The following is a 20,905-nucleotide window of genomic DNA, read 5'->3' as shown; positions in this document are numbered from 1 at the left end:
TTGATGAGGACAACCATGAGGAAGCGGTGCTCACATGGGACTCGGACGATGCCCGTGCTTACTCGGCGTTGCTTCGGTGTATTTCTAAAGCGGTCTTACCGGAGGTTACCTCCTGTAGGACATCTCCTGAAGTATGGCTGAAGTTACAGCAGATGTACGAGGCACCTTCCACCATGCGGGCCGTCACACTTTATGGCCAGCTCCAGCAGATGAAGTTTGAGCCGAAAGATACTATTCAGTCTTTTCTTCTTCGTATTACGCAGGTACAGGACTAGCTTCGGCACATGCAATCTACTCTTCCTGAGGTGCATCTTGTCGGGACGGTTCTCTACAAGCTTCCCCCGGAGTTTGATGGAGTGGCCAATGCTTTGCGGGCGCAGACATCATCGACTCCTGTCAGTTTTACACATATGACCTCGATGCTTCTTAAGCATGAGGCATCCTTGAGATTACAGGGGCGGCTTCCGGCACATTATGGAGGTGAGGCTTATGTAGCTTCAGAGAGGGGTGACGGGAAGAAGAAGTCGAAGGCCCAGTGTTACCACTGTGGCAAGAAGGGACATTTGCGGAAGGACTGCAAGAAGTTAGCGGCTTCCAGGAAGAAGAAGCAGAAGACGAAGCGGGATGCTGACTCTACCGATGAGTCCTCTCCTTCATCAGACTCCGACTCCGATCCTCCGACCAAGGTGAAGTCCAAGGCGCGGAAGGGATCCTCTTCTTCGGATCGCGGGAAGGGCTTGGTGGCCCCTTCCTCGGCTGCTTTCTAGTGGTGGTGATGAGGTCATCCCTCACGACTCTCTTGTGCCAGAGAGGGAGTGTGAGCGGGTCTTCAGATGGGGCAGCCGCGCCTCATCTATACTTTTATACAGGTGCATAGGTTCCAGAGAGGGATGTCCCTGACGCATCGACTTCAGTCTGGCGGAATCAAATCCTGGAGCTGGGATTGACATCCAGGTTCATGCTGAGCTGGTTATCTGACAGAGAGCGGGAGGCTTTCGTCTGGAGCTCACATGAGGGGACACTTTGGCAGTCTGGCCAAAGGCAGGGAATCCATGGTCACCTATGTTCAGGGGCATTTTTGACAGGATGGTCTTGTATGCTACTGCGAGACATTGATGATGGACACAGAGACATGCTATGATCTTCTCTATTTTTTAGGTGTTTGGTACGATCGACATCGACATCAGGTTCTCTCCGAGGCACCTTGGTGGTGGCTTGATCACCCACTGCTTGGGTATCCATGGTTCTACTTGGTGGTTCTATGTTGTATAGTTTCTGATCCCTTTTCATTGTACTATTGTATTGTATCAGATCACCCATGATCTGAGAGAGGGTGTTAGCAGAGTATTTGTCAGCTCATATGTGAGTCTGAGCTTGATCTGGGCTGGGCATTTTTATTAGGTATTTTAGGTATTTTTCTAGTGTGGCATTTTATGCCATTGGGGTATTTTATGCACCAGTCGGCCAGCATTAATGCTGTCCGACCAGCATTATTGCTCCCCACTTTTTCAGCCTATTTATACTCAGTGGCTCCTCCTCAGTCAGTCACTTCATTTCACCATCTGCAGACTCTGTGGAGAGAGGAGCCAGTGCCAGTGCCCACGCAGCCAGTGACTCACTGTTGTATGCGACTGTCTCGTGTTCAGATATATGGATTCCATTTCCCGTGCATACATCTGAGTTCTCATCTGTATCGTGTTCTTTTCTTTTCTCTTTTTGTCTTGTGTTTCAGCAGTTTATTTCAGCACATGTTTATGCTTTCACCGCTGCTCCACTTCTAACAGCATAAGCTATGGAGGTCAAAGCTTGAGAGCAAGAGAGAGAGAGAGAGAGACATAATATGCAGGAACTTCAACAGTCACAATGTATGACCAAACTCTCTTATTCAATAGTCACTAAAAGAATAAAGAATAAGTGACAGTGATGGCCAGGCCACCACCTATAGTGCACAAGCGTAAAGGCCACTACATGTGTAGTTACTAGTAAATAATGGCAGCATAGGTACACCCACCTTATCAGAGCCGGAGTGAAAGCACATGAGCGGAAGCAAGGGCGAAGTATAAGCAATGGAGATCCAAGCTTGGGAGCGAGAGAGAGAGAGAGAGAGAGAGAGAGAGAGAGAGAGAGAGTGTGTGTGTGTGGGAACTTCAACAATCACAATGTGTAACTAGCCTTCCCTTATTCAATAGTCACTAAAAGAATAAAGAATAAGTGATAGTGATAGGCGGGCCACCACTTGCAGTGTACAAGTGTGCGGCCATTGTATGTGTAGTAAATGTGGGCAGCATAGGCACAAGTGCCCTTGTCCCAACAAAGCCATGGTACAAACTATAGCCATCTGCATTCCAATCCATGGTGACTAGTACATAGAACTAGTGATACTCCATGTGTAGTGACAATGATAATATGTGAGAGAGTGCAACCAAAGAAAATTGAACATGGAGAGGAGAAGAGAGCGAAAGAAGACAAACACTGAAGAAAAGAACTCTAATCTGAGCACAATATGAGGCTGTGAACAATCAGCACCTGCACTGTGAGAGCCACATCCATGAAGGTGCCAGATTGGTGGCAATTTAAGGGGACGACGGAGGCAATGATGTTACTGTTGAGGCAACAGGCTGCTGGAGGGTGCAAGAGGACTGAATATAGCTGCCTATGTAGGCAATAACATGGGGAACTGGCCGCCCTCTTGCCATGAAAAATGCCCAACCTTATGCACCCCAAAAATGTGGTCAACCTATTGTCCATGTAACTAGTGAAGATTCAAAATAGGCCCCTATGCTGTAAAAGATGTCACCAAGGCAGCCACATAGCAAAATCTGAAATGCACCTCATAGACCAGGCTGAAACCAGCACTATGGCATGAATCCTAGTGCATGCAAATGAAAAGACATGTCAGAGCTCCTCCAAAGAGAGCTCACAACCAGGAGATGATTGCAAATAGAGAATACTAACACATCCATGACATAACAAGCAAACTTTGTCTACAATAAGAGCAGCTTGGAATGACACCTTCCCCCTAAGGTTACAAACTAGGGCCCAACAGTCTTCTAGGTTCTCAAGCTCACATGATAAGGTGGACAAGCTGAAGAAGGCTTTTAATGGCTTTAAAAAGGAATAAGAAGATTGACACCTTTCTTAGGGAGAGGTTGAGGTATCAAAGGGCAAACTCTGATCCAAATTCATATGTCCACACTTCAACCGGTCAACATGAGGTGTGTGTGCTACATGTAGACGACCTCATACATAGGCGTGAGTGAAACCCAACAGCTCCTGTCTCCAGCAAAAGATTCACACCTGTGATGGTGAGTGTTTGACTGAGGAAGGGGGGCCTGAATAAATAGGATCAACCTGACGATGCAATCGCCCAGCCAGGAGGAGATGCAAAAATACCAAAACGCAAGTGGAACACTGCTGCCAACAGGAGAAAAATGTCACAAATGCAAGTTGGATCAGAAACGCAGGCAGCAGAGGAGCTGACATAGGCTGTATGGATGCTGACATCAGCAAACGCAGCATTAAATGCAGGTAAACAAGCCGCCTTGATCAGAACAGCAGTTGCCTGATCAGCAATGGTCAAAACAGTCCTGAAAGCTTACTCTCTTTCAGTCTATTGCATTGGGTGTCGTGCTTCACTCTCCACACTATCTACTGCACTCTCAGCTGAGCTTTGAGCCTCTCACCCTCTCACAAGAGCTGATACCGATGCCCACACAACCAGTGATTCACTGTTGAATGCAATTGTCTCATGTTGGATATATGGATTCCATTTCCCAAGCATACATATGAGTTCTCATTTGTATTGTGTTCTTCAGTGTTCCTTCTTTTCTCTCTCTTTTGTCTTGTGTTCAGCAGTTTATTTCAGCACATGTTTGTACTTCCATTGCTGCATCCACTTCTGACAAGTGTTTCACAAACGGACAAAGCACGTTGAGATCCAACACCATTTCGTTTGAGAGAACTTGGATGATATAGTCGAGGTGAAGTACTGCAAGATAGAAGACCACTTGACGGATCTCTTCACCAAAGCTCTTCCTCATGCCATTCTTCGATAGCAATTCATATTCCTAAGCCTCATGATGCATCCAATATTTGTGAGGGGATAGCAATCACTTCTTGGATATGTAGGCAAGGCAACATGGGCAAAGACCAACAAAGTAGTTTCAGGCAGTCAAGACAGCCCAAGGCAAGTGGACAGGGTTTTGGGCAATGGGTAAGTCTACACAATCAAACAATGCACTCGACCTGCCATGTGGCCAATCCGACCTGATCTGATCAATTGAACCACATTTACTAGCTGGCTGCTACGTCTCTCCTTCTTTTGTGCCTATTTATATGCACCCTATCTACTGGTCACTTTCACTTTAGTTTTGTACTAAAAGTGTGAGGTTCCAACTATTAGCATACACACATATCCTATTGTATTCTTTGGACCCTGATTGATTCACTATTCAACACTCAGTCAAAGGTAGCTTGCAAAGTCTTGGTGGATTCCATACACTGAGAGGGAGATACTCTATACTCTTTCAGTTTTTCAGTTTTCCATATTTTTCATTTTACATTTCAATTTATCATATAGACCTAGACATAATTTTGTTTTCTTCTCCCATGAGAGATGATGATACCAGTTGTATTAATTATGGTCTCATAGGCCATTTTGGCCTTCTAGAGACATTGATAGATCTCTCTCTCTCTCTCACCTCCTACGAACCACGGAGCAAAGACAAGGAGCCACCAACCAACGCACACTCAACGAATTCTACCAAATACCAGCTACCCTCCCCACCACCGAGCCCCCACCAGCCCAACCGGCCTCCTGACCCCGGGGGACCACCTTAGAAATAGCCACAGCGAGAGACAAAGCCCGGCGCCCACGCCCCGCCGGCCCCCGTCCCCGCAGAAGACACATGTCAAAGATACACGGGATACTACGCCGCCATCGGAGGGCCTTGCCCCGCCGCTTTAGTCTCTCCATGTTAGACCAACCCATGCGGGACATCCTAGGATGAACACTCCAGAAGCAGTTCCACACCGCACTGGGAGTACCTCTAGATTGTATCTAGTCCAGATATCATTTTGTACCTACTCAATTTAATTCAACATAGCATAAATGTTAGCTTCACTGGGACTTTTGAAATCTCCCAGACATTTTGTACGCAACACTTTGGTCTCATAGGCCAACTTGGCCTGTTGTAGACGTTAATATAACTCTCTCTCTCTCTCTCTCTCTCTCTCTCTCTCTCTCTCTCTCTCTCTCTCTCTCTCTCTCTCTCTCACGAGACTGGTGTGATGGGAGGATGACAAGACTGGCATAACGGGAGGCTGACGGGACTGGCGTGACGGAGACTGGCGTGACGAAGGCTGACGAGACTGGCGTGACGCTCGCATGACGGGCATGACAGGACAAATGCGGACGAGATAGGCGTGACGTTGGCATATGTGTCTGATGTGCCTGGCGTGTCGGGGACGCTTGTACTGATCATGTCTTGGAGTATGCAGTAATGCACTGGCTGGGGCTACAATCTGTATTTCTGAAGTGATTGTAAACAATGTGAAGGCATTTGGGCTAGTAAAAGATTACTAGGCTTACAAAAATTTAGTGAGGGGTTAGGGAAACCCTGAAAATTTGCAGGAATCGTAGAAATTGCTCTGATTTGACAGTACAAAGTACAAGTTGAGTGGCTTTGCACACAGTGTGTGAGAGATGGATAATGTAGACAAATACAAGCATCAAACCGTGGAAAATGAATATTTGGGAGACGAATTTCATCAAAAACTAACACAACCGTCCATGGAAGCAATGTTCAACACCCCTTCTAAGAACACACGGTACAAGACGTATGGCCGTAGGGTCCGTGATTGGACCGTCTCCCCAGCATCTAACAGGCATGGAAAGACCTCACGCACTATGAATGAAAAGAAATACGAAGAAAGTCATCTCATGATTTGCTCTGAACTAACGAATTATGAGACAAGAATTACAGAAAGAAATACGAGAGCAGATCAAAGCCGAACTGATGGTAAATCAGAGGGCAGAAATGCAAGACATGCACATAAAGATTAAGAATGACTTACAGGCACAAATGCTGTCCGAAATGCACACGTTGAAAACTGAAATGTTGAATGTTGTAGATGTCTACAAATCTGAAATCTTAGAACTGAGGGAAGAATTGAATACATTTTAGAAAAAAGAAATGAACGAGCAAGAAGAATTACAAAAAGAGAAAGCGGCTTTAAAGGCATGTGAAAGGGAGGTTCACTCATGGGCAGAATTGGCAAAGACAACACAAAAGCAAATAGAAGAAGCCAACCCATGGATTGAGGTAGTAAAAAAGAATAAGGGAACATCAGTGAACAAAATTGAAGTAATGAATGCTGCCTTGGAAGAAGAGGCTAGGAGACGGGCTAGGGTTTTACATGTAGGGGCAGTAGGATGGGAGGAGAAGAGCAGCCCACAGGTAGATGCTAAGACACTTGCTGACAAAATTGGGGCTTCTGACGTACCTATCATCAGTGCTTGGAGAGTGGGGAAAGAGGACTCTAAGTCCAAGGCTCTTATTCTTCGCTTTGGAGACAAAGAGAAAAAAAAGGCCTTCCTCTCCAAGAGGAGAGCCCTCAAGGGTGAGAAGATTTATTTGAATGAGGACCTTACCCCAACACAAATACCACATCGCAGAGAACACATGCCCAAGATATTGGAGGCTCGCAAAGAGGGAAACTGGGCTGTTTATAGGGATGGACGAGTCATCATCACTGACAAAAGGACTTCATGACGGTATGAGACCTACGAGACACTTCGGATGTCAATATGGAATTGTAATGGAGCTCTACACTTGGATGTTGGTTACTTTGAAGATAGCTTCCGAAACATAGATATAGCAATGTACACAGAAACACACCAATGTAAAGGCAGCCAACTACCGGACGTGCAGGGATACAGGTGGCAAAGTGCATTTTGTCCAGCAGCTAGAAAACCAGGAAGCACTAGGGGTTCTGGAGGTGTGGCCATACTATACTGGCAAGACCTCAAAGGGATAGTGCAAGTAATGAAAAGAGATGATGATGCACGATATTTATGGATTAGGATACATGCAGGAAGACCACGGATATATTCATTGCAATATGCTACTTTCCTCCTACAAATTCTACCTATGCCACACGAGATGGATCAACCTTTGATGTACTTTATGAGGATATCATGAGATATGCTAGCATTGGAGACATATTATTAGTAGGAGATTTCAATGTACACACTGGAGATAGACAGAGTGACTTTTATATGCACGATAATGCCATGTTCAAAGAGATCGACATAGATGAAATAGGCCTATGTAGGAGAGCCCAAGATAAAGAAGTGAGTACCTATGGGACACACCTATTGACTTTGGGAAGTGCACATAAACTAGCCATCTTTAATGGTGTGCCACAATGGCTAGGATCTGACAATTTCACATGTTGGAATCACAAAGGAGGGGCAAGTACTGTGGACTACTTGATAGGCTCACCAGCATTGATACCAGACATCCAAAACTTTAAGATATCTAAGAGACCAATTGGCATAGCAGTAGATCATGTTATTTTGACACTCATGCTCTCTTGTGTACATATGAAACATGAAACACCATGCCTCCCTAAACATCCCAAGTACTACTTTACAGATAAAACACCATGCCTCCCTAAACATCCCAAGTACTACTTTACAGATGACACGTCACATATCTACAGTGGTTCTCTGCAGACCAGTTTACATACATTGGACTTGAGTAGATCGTTGGAAGAATGTACAAGGGATTTAGCAGAGGCCATACATGGATCAGCCATGTATGCATTCCCACACACCTTACCCTGATGTAGACCCACACGATCTACTGCTCCCCAAAATAGCTAGTATGATGATGAGTGTGTAGTCACACAAGCTCGCCTACAGAGAGAAGTGGAGCTAGGCACTCAGACACATCGCCAAGCAAAGGCGTTCTTCAAACGCCTTGTTCGGAAGAAGAAACGAGACTACTTAGCGAAAGCAAAAGCAAAGATATATCAGCTATTATTGGGGTGGGATAGCAAAAGCGCAAGGAAGATGTTCCATGAAAGACAGCCCCCCATACAGATTACATCACCAGATGCATGGCTTGACTACGGGAGACAGCTGTATAACCTGCCAGGACAGCCACCTATGCAGCCCCCACAAGCTTGTAGGCCAACACAATGGTCATTCTTCACATGGAAAATGGTTAGGGATGCAATTTATAGATTACAAAATGGGAGGGCACAGGATGAAGATGGACTAGTAGCAGAACATTTCTCACATGCTTGTGACATATTAGCACCCATATTAGCACACATGTTCAATAGAAAAGTATGTGAACGTTTCCCTATGAGTTGGTCAAACAATACTATAATCCCGCTATTTAAAAATGGTGATCCCCTGATTCCTAGCAACTACAGGACTATCATGATCGGTCATACTTTGGCCAAGATATATGGATCTATATTGGAGCATGAACTCAGTGAGTGGGCTGAAATGCAAGGCAAGAGAGCACAAGGACAGGCAGGTTTCAGACGAGGATATACCACGCTGGACCATATTCTCACACTTAGAGCCATTATTGAGGAGGATCGAGACGAGGATTTATTGTTGCTTTGTAGACTTTCGCAAAGCTTTTGATACAGTGCCTCGTACACGCATCATGCAGAGATTGCAGGAAATTGGAGTACCAGAGGGTATACGATGGGGTGTCTATGCATTGTATGAGGCAGTGACAGGTCATGGACGAGCACCTGGGGGGCTATTAGAGAGGATTAACAGTACCATAGGAGTGAAACAAGGATGTCCGCTTTCACCCACATTGTTTGGTCCATACATAGATGAAGTGCTTGATTACATAGACTGAGGAGGAGGAGCTGGAGCCAGCCTGGCAGGGGTGCTGATACCGATATTACTTTATGCAGATGATATTGTTCTCATTTCAGATTCACCGGAGGGATTGCAGTGCCATATAGATGCTTTGCACATCTTCTGTAGAGATAAAGACCTCACAGTGAACTTTGGGAAGACCAAAACCATGGTTTTCAATACTTCAGCAGCATGGGTGACTAGATCTATGTACCAGTTCACATTTGGGGGAGACATACTGGAGCATGTGAGGGAATATGTCTATTTGGGAGTCACCTTCTCTGGCCCGCGTTTTTCGTTGAGAGGGGCATCAGAGGCACGTCTGGCACGTGGATATGCAGCACTAGGGGCACTTGAGAGTCAATGTGCTCAGATACAGTTCCACGAGCCCTGCACCAAACTCTAATGTTTGACACCCTAGTCACACCTACATTACTATATGGAGCAGAGGTATGGGGTTGCAGCTTGTACCACAGGCGTCTTAGTCCACTCACTGATCAGATTGGAATAGAGAGGGATTATTATGATGGTTGGTATAGCGTGGAAAGGCCATTGATCATGATGATAGCATGCATGATTAGGAGTAAGCCCTCCACCCCACATCCCATTGTCTGAGCAGAGCTAGGGGCAACACCTATACTTACAGAGGCACTCTTCAGGGCAGTGACCTTTTGGCACAGACTATGGGAATTTCCACACCATAGATACTCTAGATTGGCACTAACCTCATCTAGACAACTAGCAACTGAAGGTGAGAAGAACTGTTGGTTTTCACGGATGACTATTTGGATGAGCCTACATGGTTTGGATATTGATTGTCTTCCACCTTTGGAATATAGCCTTGACTGCCCTATACTTTCTCTCAGCCGATCAGAGTTGAACCAGGTGATCAGAGCTGATATCTTGAGGATTGAGACAGCAAGGACATGGATCCATCCACCACTCCCTCTAGGATCGAGGATGGAGTTCTACAGGAGTCATTTCTCGTGTCTCTCTGATGATGGTGCCAGCATATATGGACACTCATCTCTCCCATAGCGTACGAGTTGCTATCGGACAGATTCGCACCTCCTCACATAGGCTTCAAATGGAGACAGGCAAATGGATAAATACCCTAGCAGAGGATAGGACTTGCCAGCTCTGTGGTCGAGAGCCTGAGACGGAGGAGCACTACATATGCACATGCACAGTATACTATGACATACGAGGACGGTACCACTGCCTCTTCCGTGATGGATTTGGACCCCTTTGTCGCATCATGGACTACGAGGACCAGAGATGCCTAGATCTTTTCCTCCTGGAGCTCGAGAGGCGCCGAACTACACTACTACGAGACAGGAGGCCAACTCACCCAGAGGGACACACACAAAGAGCAGTGACAAACTTCTTCTACAGAGCCGACCCTACTGACACTACCAACCTAGCAGAGACAGAGCCACCCCACCAAACACCTTACAGGCCACACCGTGGCGTCACATTGGATAGAGCCACTTTCCTTCGTCGAGCACAACGACCCCTCTACCAGGACCATGTTCGAGGAGGCCACACCACAGTCGGATTAGAGCCATTATCACGAGACACCGCAGACTCACCACCAAGCATATCAGTGAAGCAACTAGGGACCGCATCGTAGCTGAGATCATGTGCAAATCTTGAGATCAACTACAGCCCATAGTCCCCACCACACTTTTGTACATGGTTCTATCAGATCTGGTTCTCCTTTCCTTTCCTTTTCTTTTCTATCGATGGATAACACTACACATGGTTCAACCCTAGTATAGTCCCATCATATAGTTATTTTCAGTATTGTTTCGTAGGCCACCCACTTATTCGTAATGTTATCTTTACCTCACTGATGAGATGACATTAGACATGGATGTACTCTGGATTTTGTCTCATAGGCCACATTGGCCTTATGTAGATGTTAATATATCTTTCTTTCTTTCTTTCTTCTTCTCTCCATGTTTAGCATCTACACCCATCCATGCATTCGCTTCCACATCCGTGCACTCTAACAGGTATTGACATTCTATTGCTAAGCCAACAAGAAGGTAAACATTAGAGGAAGGTAGATGGAGGAGCCTTATTTTAGAGAGATCAATCTAACAAGGCCACCCATTTGCCATGCTCTTGCTATTTCTTTTGGTAAAGATGTCATGCTTCCTCCACCCTAAGCCACAAAATTGAGGTACGTGAGATAAAAGTGAAAATGAGCTTTTTGGTTTGAAGTATGGAGATGATGCACCTTTATATGCGAAGGATGATCCTGGAGAGGGTTCAACTCTGCCTAGAAGTTTTCTATATAGCAAGAGGTACAAAGTTCGATTGTCATAACTCAATTGGTTTCTTGATAGACTCGGACTCTAGCATAGGTTGGTGGGAAGTCCCTTAAGTTTCAAATGAAGACAAACTATCAGTACCTTTGGTATTCGACTATGCATTTGTATAAAAATTGACTATCTAGACTCTTTTTTGGAACACAAAGTTGTTCTAATTGCATTCAAAATGGTCCCAAAAGCTGGCCTGAATTCTTTAACTTTTAAAAGAGAAAAAGAATCTATCCCAAAACTCAAAAAAACAATCCCATGCCAACATTGGGCTAGAAGAGGGAAGATAAGAAGCAACCCTTGCTTGTTGCCAAGGTGCAGCCTTGCCCCTTTTTGCTGGAGTGCAGCAAACTTCCAGCCTGATCACCACTATCTCCTGCATGTGATGCCTACTCTCCAACCAGATTGTGGGTGCACACAATTTGTTCTAGCTGCCTCTCCATCGCCATTGTGGCTTGATGAAGCTCCTTCATGACTTTTTTTCCCACATGATAGCCTGTCCTCATGCATTGTTTCTTTTTCTCTATAAGCTTTGTGCAAAAAGATGTCAACCCATATTTTTGTTTAAAAGCATGCTGGGACAACTTTAAAAGCAGTCATGTCTTTGTTGGAAAAATCCACTTGCAAAGGAGAAATAGTCATGGCAAAAGTTCTTCTAAAAAAATACTTGCCTGTAGATAATAAACACAATCATATAGCAATGCACATACTGATAAGGGAACTCAGTAGGGTTCATGGGTAGCTTAGAGACAATGAACACTAAAGGTGAATGAAGAATGATAAATAAATACAATGCTCATGCAATAGACACACTATGCAAGGTGAATACTGAACCTCGAACTCCCATGTCTCTAGGATCAAGGCAAAGCCCATGTCTCAACGATCGTGGAGAGTGTACTATCCTTTGTACAGATCCCAAAACACAATAGATAGCCTCTGAAAGTGTATAGCAGCAACAAGCACAGATCTGGAGAGACTGGATCAGTGCCAATGACTAGGACAGCTTGAACAATAGGCAGCATGCTGAAAAGAGTCTGAATGAGGTGGGCAGCTGCAGCAGACTGAAAATGCAGCTGTTGATGATGACATGGCAGGCTGGTGAAAGCTGGAAGCTGCAAACACAAGCTGGTACAGGTCATACAGCAGCAAACACAGGAGTAGAAGGTCGCTCAGCTCATGGCGATGGCTGCCAGTAGTAGCAGCACGCTGGAAAACTGCCACCATCAGCTATACGCAGCAGACGGAGGGCTGGATGCAAGCGCTTGGCTGTAGATAGCAGCTCAAACTGAGATGTCCTCCGGAAAATGGGGTGTGGACAGCAAAGACAAGGCGCCAATGATCTGCAAAACAAGGATGGGCCGAGTGGTGGGCAGCCTCTCTGTTTACATACAAGTGGATCCTCCCAAATTAGGGTTTGGCTTAAGGGACAATGACACTCTAAGAATGCATTTCTTTTCAATGAAAGTTTGCTAATTTGAGTTTTGGGGCTGTAATAAAGAGCTTATCAGTTTATGATGCATTTTTTAGCTCAACAATTGGCCCACAAATTGAAGGGGAGAAACATGACCGCAATTTTCTTTCTCTTTCTCTTTCTCTGCAACCACCATCAACAAAAAATCATGGAGTTAGCTCACCATGCCTTGTCTCAAATTATCTCCATTCTTGAATTTCTTTGATACCATTGTAAATACCCCCATTCCCAAGCAACTCCAAGAAATTGAAGACTGGCTAGTTTGGGAAAAATACCCACCCAAAGGAGAAACAACCAACAAATATGGCAAAATCTAAGCCACAAATCGAAGAAGATAAAAACAATATTTTGATTTTCTCTATATTTCTTTTTTTCTGCAACACCCATCACAACAAAAATCTTGGAACATGCTCACAACGTTTTCTCGAATTGTCTCTTTTCTTTAGTTTCTTTGATACCATCGTAATGAACCCAGTCTCCTGGAAATGGAAGACGTGGAACGATGAAAAACCTTAACCCTAAATAGTAGAAGATAGCACGCACAACCTCACCCAATTGTGATAATCTAGATCCAATCATCACCACAATCATAGCACCCTAATTCATACACAGTTGGGCCACAACTCATGTGGAGAGCCCATTAGCTTGTCTAGGCTCCCGCACCCTGGCTCACACTCTTGCATCTGTTCCTATGATAATTCACTCTTGATTCACACCCTCACTCCAATAAAGTTATCCCAATGGTATAAAACCAATGTTGAAAAGCATAAAAATCCAGATTGTATTGTAACAATGATGGTGGTGTAGGAGGAAGACGGTTTCCAAGCAGCAGCAGCTCATGCACTTAATGCCCTTCTCCTAATAGCTGATGTGTATGTAAGAGGCAAATTCTTTTTCGAGATTGGGTGAAAAAATAATTCTTTCCCTCATTTTGGTAGTTAGTCAAAGTTCATCTCTCAGTTAAAAAAACAGAAAGATGATAAATAGTTTAATTTTAACAAAAAAATCATCTAACAAGTTATGCAAAAATAATGCAAAACTAAGGGTTCAGGTTTTTTTGTCATCCTACCAGACTTTTGGCGTGTTGCATTGCAAGCAAGGCAGCAATAAAAAATGTCTGTGGCATCATAAAGAAATTTCAAATAAGTCAAGCAAGATACTAAGCACATGGTCAAGAACAATACCTTAAGATAAACATCACAATAAAAATGCACAAACAAACTCGCTCAGGATCCAATTGAACTTTCAAGAAAGCATGGCTCACCTTGTCACCAATCTCAGATACAAAAATCAATGCAAATGCAGCTGCAAATCCTGACTTTGCAACTGCTTTAACAAAAGCTGCTGGACCACCACCTGCCCATGTCACTGCAACACCAACTAAGGTTGTCACACCAATCAAAGCTGCAACAGTTATGGCCAGTTGCAAAACACCTTTCTGTTTCTTCCTGGAAAACAATGCATGCCAGTGAGGATGTAAAATCAATGATAATATGGCAGCTTCCAATCCACCTTTCCATAAAATCTTGAAAAAAATATCCTCTTAGCTAACTTTGTTATATTGGATCATTGACAGTAACATTATCAAATGAGAGCAAATAGAAACAAACAGGAAAAAAAGAGTTGAAACAGAATAGACATGATGAAATCTCATGATAAAAAAGGGTAACTGAGCCATGAATACAACAAGTTTGTTTTCTAGTGAAGGATTTAATGATAGCATGTTTTCTTCATTGACAATAATGCTTTGTGATATTAAAGTGTGGTGAATTGAGGTGCTTCATATCTTTCGATTGAACCCATATTGGTTGGACATTTACATATTTGGTGAAAATCACCAAAATGGTGAACAACCTTAGGGAAACTAAGGGGATATTATTTAATTAATGAAAGTGGGAAGGCCTGAACAGATAAGCTACCCAACAAAGTCATGCAATGTAAGTTTTCATGGAAGAAGAAGATGAATGAAGATTAGAGAAGAAGTTCTCTTGCTGTCCAATTTCAGTGCATTCACTTTGTCATTAATTACACACGATAATCTGCCGTTTATTCAATCTTAATGGTCCTGAATTTGGTCTTCATAATTCTGAAAATTCCAACAAATAGTATCGGATCATCTATTTATTGTGATTCTATGTAGAGAGGGGCTGTGAAAGGAATAAGAAGAAGAATTCATGTCAAAAAAACGAATGAAGAAAAAGAGTCAATCCAGTCTCGAATTCTGCCCATGATAGAAGTGATGCAAAAGAAAGATGATTGGTCAAAATCTTCAGAAGTGTAGTTACTTTAGGCAATCATCACGGTAATCAACTGATTCTGAAGCAATGAATTAGATCATTTCAAGGTAGGCATGAACCATGAATCAGATCGTCTCAGAGTGGCCTCCATATTTCAACAAGGTGTGAACCATGAATTAGATCGTTTCAAGGGCAGGTGATACATTTCAACACGTACAATGAGAACTGAAGGCATTGGGAGGCAATTCAAAGGCAACAGTGTCAAGTTTTCATCCCTCAGATGTCACGTACGTACGTCGAGTGTGATGACATCAGGGTGTCAGCATTTCCACGTCAAAAAGCCACGATGAAAGCACGTGATGGTGTCCAATCAAATTTGTGAATATCTAAACGTGAAAATTCAAAATAAAACTCTTTGTCCACTAATATCTTAAACAACACAACTGGATTAAAATATGGTATCCAAAAGCCCTGAAGAGCAAGCCCAGTGTTAATCTCAATATTTATTTATTTGTGTTAATTCCACGTTGACAAAAAGTATGGAGAGAAACAGTCGGCATCCTTCATTGTAATGCTGGTAAAATGTTATTCCTCGTCTTTCTTGACTTGCTTGCTAAAGATGGGGTAGAAGTTGGAGGTAACATTACTACTGTCTAAGAGTAGCAAGCCTAATGGTTAAAATTACCAAATTTGGAAGTTCAAGATGAGGAACTTGCTGGTGAAAATGAAGGATTTGTGGGATATGACCATGGGAGATGAAAGAAAACCTCTTGCACCAATAAAGAAGTCAGCCTTGAAGGGCAAAACCGGCAATGGGCATGATCTCCCTCTCTCCACCAGGATGAGTATTCGCAAGTGCAAGACTGAGGAGGGAGCCTACCTACGTAGGCAAAAAGTATGCCCAAGTGGATGACCAATCAGCCAGCCCAAAACTGGTCGCCTAAACACAAGTCGGCCAGCTAAAAAACGTATGGCACAAAATAATAAATGCTTGAAAAACATAGACCCTAAACCATGAGATGTACAATCTCCTAACAATCTTGAATGAGTAAAGACCACATCATCTTCAGTTTCTGAAATTTACTTCTTATTTCTATATTTATTTCTTTTAGTACTTCGTTTGAGTCTAGCCATAAGTCTTTACATTAAATTCACTAGTTACATATACTCTGATCGTCCGTTTAATTGTATTGCTTGATGAGATATCATTATAATTGTACTATATGCTTAGGTCTAATAGGCCACCTTGGCATTTTGCAGACATTGATCTCTCTCATATGTGGATTTCACCCAAACAAACCCTCCCCCGAAGATGTCATACTATAGGGACCACTTTCTAAGGACTATAGCAAATGGTCTTAACAAGAAACCTAGCTACTTAGAAATACGCACGAGATATGAGATGGGAGTAGCCATTGACTAACTAAAGGTCTCTTCTCACCAACTAGAAATTGAGACAAGGAGCAGCCTGTATCCCTAGCAATGAGATACTTAATAGACTATGCCAAGAGGAGGTGGAGAGTGAGGAGCACTACATATGCAAATGCCGAGCCTACAAAACAATCCAGGCGAGATACCCTACACTATTCAAAGGGGACACCTCTGTTAGACTAGTACCTAATACTAGTCATGAAGTCCCCAAATTTACAACACCTAGGTAAGTTCCTCCTTGAAATTTAGAGGTTCCACACATCATTACTCCAATCGAGCACTGTACAGAGGCAAGGGGAGATGATCAGAACTCACAAGCTTTTTTCAAACAAGGACCACACACAACACCCCCACACAAAGAGGGGTGACACTCCAAAGAGCTAAGGAGATTAGAGCCACACGCCGACTAAGGATGCAAAAATAACAAATACAGGGATTAAACCAAAGAGATATGATGAAGATCCATCAGCAGCACGAGCAACACCTAGTAGAACTAAGATACAAGTCTAGATGCTATCCATACACCATCTCATCAGGGATGTATCATATACTATACTCACCCATCAATCCTCTCTAGATGGAATTAGATAGGATTGCCCCACATGGTTAAATCCTTCACACACAGTAGCTCATCATCCAGTCATATAGCTAACATTAGTGCTCTATCCACCTACCCCTCTTATCTCTATATCCAAATTGTATTGTAAATCATCTTGCACTTTCCTTTTCATTGTATATCACATCTTTCACTTTGCATGATACACTTTGATACCAATGACTACCAATGTACATGGTCTTGTCTTGTAGGCCGTTTTCAGCCTTAGTGTAGAGTAAGCGGAAGCACAGAGAGAGAGAGAGAGCCAACACATTAGTCGAGGTGCTCAATAGTACTCAACCGAACTGAAGAGTGCTGAACAGTGAGATAGTGTGAGACTGAGTCGACGGATAGGTATGTACCAATGTGGTACACAAAGAATAAAAGAATGTATTTATACTTAGGGTATGGTACACTTACACCCACTAGGGTGAGTTCACGTGTGTGAAGTAATATATACACAGGAGAGCATAAAGGGCCTTTACACCCAACAACCTCCCACTTAAAGATCCGAAGCGAACCTTTAGCCAACTCCCACGAGTCTAATGCAATGCTCATGTTGAGTGTTTGCAAGACTTTTAGTGAGAACATCTACAGGGTTATCCTATGATTTGATCTTAGTCAGGGTGACTAGACCATTATCCAAAAATTGTCTGATAAAATGATACCAAACATCAATATGTTTGGTACGTGCATGGAACATAGCATTCTTAGACAAGCATAAAGCCCTCTGGCTATCACATCTAAGTACAGGTGTTTTGGTGGGCAGCCCAAAATCCTTGACCAAACGACCAAGCCAAATTGCTTCTTTTGAAGCTTCAGTGGCTGAAATATATTCAGCCTCAATGGTAGAGAGTGCCAGTATTTTTTCCAATCTAGAGTACCAAGAAACCACCCCACCAGTCAAGGTAAAGATGTACCCGCTTGTAGACTTGTGAATATCCAAGTCACCTGCCATGTTTGCATCACAATACCCCTGCAGATCTAACATACCCTTGCCATAGCAAATACATTTTCTTTGTGTGCCCTTAAGGTACCGTAAGATAGATTTCACTGCTTCCCAATATGCTTTGCCAGGATTTGACATAAACCTGCTTACAACTCCCACTGCATAGGCAATGTCATGTCTAGTGGCAACCATAGCATACATGAGTGATCCACAAGCTGAGGCATAAGAAACACCCTTCATAGAACTAGCTGCCTTATCATCTTTTGGGCAATCTACTTTGCTAAGCTTAAGATAAGGTGGAAAAGGTACACCAAGAGGCTTAGCATCAGCCATAGAAAAGTGATCAAGTACTTTGCTAATGTACTTTTCTTGTGAGAGAAATAAGAGTTGTTGCTCTCTATCTCATGTTACACACATGCCCAAAATATGTTCAACTGCACCCAAATCCTTCATGGGAAAGGCTGAATTCAGCTGTCTTTTCAATGCATTAAACTGGCTTTTATTCTTACCAGCAATAAGCATATCATCCACATAAAGCACAAGTATAATAAGGCTTCCATCATCAGCCTTCTTAATATATAAGCAATGATCTACACTACTCCTTTTAAATCCATGTGAAAGCATGAAGGCATTAAACTTTTTATACCATTGTCTAGGAGCTTGTTTCAAGCCATACAAGCTTCTTTTAAGCTTGCATACCAAATGCGCCTTTCCTTGTATAACAAAGCCTTCAAGTTGTTTCATGTACAACTCTTCTTCCAAATCACCATGTAGAAATGTTGTTCTAACATTTATTTGATTAAGTTCGAGATCCATAGATGCTACAATGCAAATAACACTCGAAGAGTGGTCATTTTGACAACAGGGGAAAACACTTCCTAAAAATCAATGCCCTCCTTTAGTGTATAGCCCTTAGCCACAAGTCTGGCTTTGTATTTGGGTTTGCTATCCACACATTTGATTTTATAGACCCATTTGTTAGGAATGGCTTTCCTATCCTTGGGCAATGTAACCAAATCCCAAGTATCATTCTGATACAATGACTTCATTTCTTCATGTATAGCTAGCTCCCACTTTTTCTTTAATTCACATGATAAGGCCTCTTTATACATAAGAGACTCACCTTAATCTATGAGTAAAATGCAGTCCAAAGAATGATCAAATCTTTGTATAGGACTTCTAACACATGTAGACCTTACCCAATGATCTGTGTTATCAAGTAATGGATCCACATCCAAGGGAATGTCAATGACCTCATTGTTTGGCTATTGAACTGCATGTTCAAGTTGCTGTAATACAATTTCAAGATGTAATTCATTTTCAGCATGCTGATTTTGGTGCTCAAGCTAATGTTCAGCATCCCCTTGCTGCCCATTTTCATCTAGCTCAATAATGATACGTTGATTGTCATACTCAGCATCAAAAGGAGCTGCATTTTCAGTGGCTAATGGCTACTCAAGTAACTGATCATGCTGTAATTTAACTTTCTTTTTGTTTGAGTCATTAGATGTGACATTTTTCAGCAGCTTTGACTCATTAAATACCACATCCCGACTACGTAGCACCTTTTTCATACTTGGAACCCAAACTCTATAGCCTATTTCACATTCATTGCCATAACCCATGAAGATGCCTCTATGAGATTTCATGTCAAGTTTGGTTCTGTTATCAACAGGTACATGTACATAGCATTCGCAGCCAAAGACCCTTAAGTAGTCATATGAAGCAGATTTGCCATACCAAACCTCTTCAGGGATACCACTTTCAAGTGCACAATGTGGAGATTGGTTGCAAATATGCACCGCGGTTTTAAGTGCCTCTCTCCAAAACGATTGCGAGGGATTAGTTGTGGACAGCATGCACCGAATCTTATCACATAACATACGATTCATTCGCTCAGCCACACCATTAGATGATGGATTGTAAGGAGCTGTAAGCTCCCATTTAATCCCATTGACATCACAAAACTTATTGAATTCTTTAGATACATACTCTCCCCCGTTATCTGTTCTTAAACATTTTAATTTTAAGCCTTTTTGAGTGTTAACCAATGCATAAAACCTTTTAAAAAGAATTCAATGCTTCATTTTTCTGCTTACGCAAGTAAACCCATAGTTTTCTAGAATGGTCATCAATAAAAGACAAAATAACGGAAACCGCTATGAGTTTTTATTGGCATGGTGTATATATCAAAGTGGACTAAATCCAAGATACATGACTTCCTAGAGGCTCCATGAGAGTATGGACTCTTTACATGTTTACCAAGAATACAATCATCACAAAAGTCAAGCTTTGAGTTTTTCACATCAACTCTTCCAAGTGAAGAAAGTGTCTCCAAACCCTTTTGGCTCGTGTCCAAGACGCTTGTGCCATAACTCCATGTGTGACTATACTTCAGCAACTGCAACAAATTTTCCAAGAAGTGCCTTGCAGTAGAGATAATATAGTTCCCTTTTTACCACCTCTAGTGACTAGCATAGACCCTTTCTGTATTTTCCACATTCCACCACCAAAAGTAATGAAGTAACCTTTGTTGTCTAGCTGCCCAACACAAAGCAAGCTCTTCTTGATGCCAAGTGCATACCTAACATCATGAAGAATCAATTCCTGACCATTTTCTAGAGCTAGGTGTATAGTGCCCATTCCCTCAATATCACATGCATGTTTGTTGCCAAGGTAGAATTTTCCAAGATTACCTTATGCATAAGTAGAAAAACACTCCAAAGATGGAATTACATGAAATGAAGCACCGCTGTCAACAATCCACGATTGTCACAAACCATCATGAGCTGACAACAAAGCATCTATCACATCTATTTTAGTGATATGCATGTCCTCCACTGTCATAGCAAGCGGATTTGAAAATGCAACCAACAAATCAACATCTTTATCCTCTTCTATTTCCTCAATAACAATACTAGATATCACATTTGCTTTTTCTATCTCTTTGTTAGCCTACTTCTTGCGTTCTTGTTCCTTTTTAAAGTACCTGCAATCGTGCT

At 42.7% G+C, this 20,905-nt stretch overlaps 1 protein-coding gene across 1 annotated transcript in view; it reads right to left on the bottom strand.

Annotated features, from left to right (window-relative positions):
• LOC148024258 (protein PAM71-homolog, chloroplastic-like) overlaps window positions 1-20,905 on the bottom strand; it is a 90,533-nt gene that overhangs the window by 44,483 nt on the left and 25,145 nt on the right. The window contains exons 3-4 of the mRNA XM_087693858.1: window positions 13,956-14,139; window positions 13,761-13,808 (exon numbers count right to left, since the gene is read on the bottom strand). Of these exons, the coding sequence (XP_087549984.1) occupies window positions 13,761-13,808; window positions 13,956-14,139 (232 nt within the window). The remainder of the gene's footprint in view (window positions 1-13,760; window positions 13,809-13,955; window positions 14,140-20,905) is intronic.

This window comes from Lygodium microphyllum, chromosome 15 (assembly GCF_053477565.2).
Source record: "Lygodium microphyllum isolate KBCC chromosome 15, Lygodium_microphyllum_v1.1.10, whole genome shotgun sequence".
In the NCBI taxonomy this organism is placed as follows: Eukaryota; Viridiplantae; Streptophyta; class Polypodiopsida; order Schizaeales; family Lygodiaceae; genus Lygodium; species Lygodium microphyllum.
Note: the sequence above shows the minus strand (reverse complement) of the source record. Positions and strands in the feature narration are given on the sequence as shown.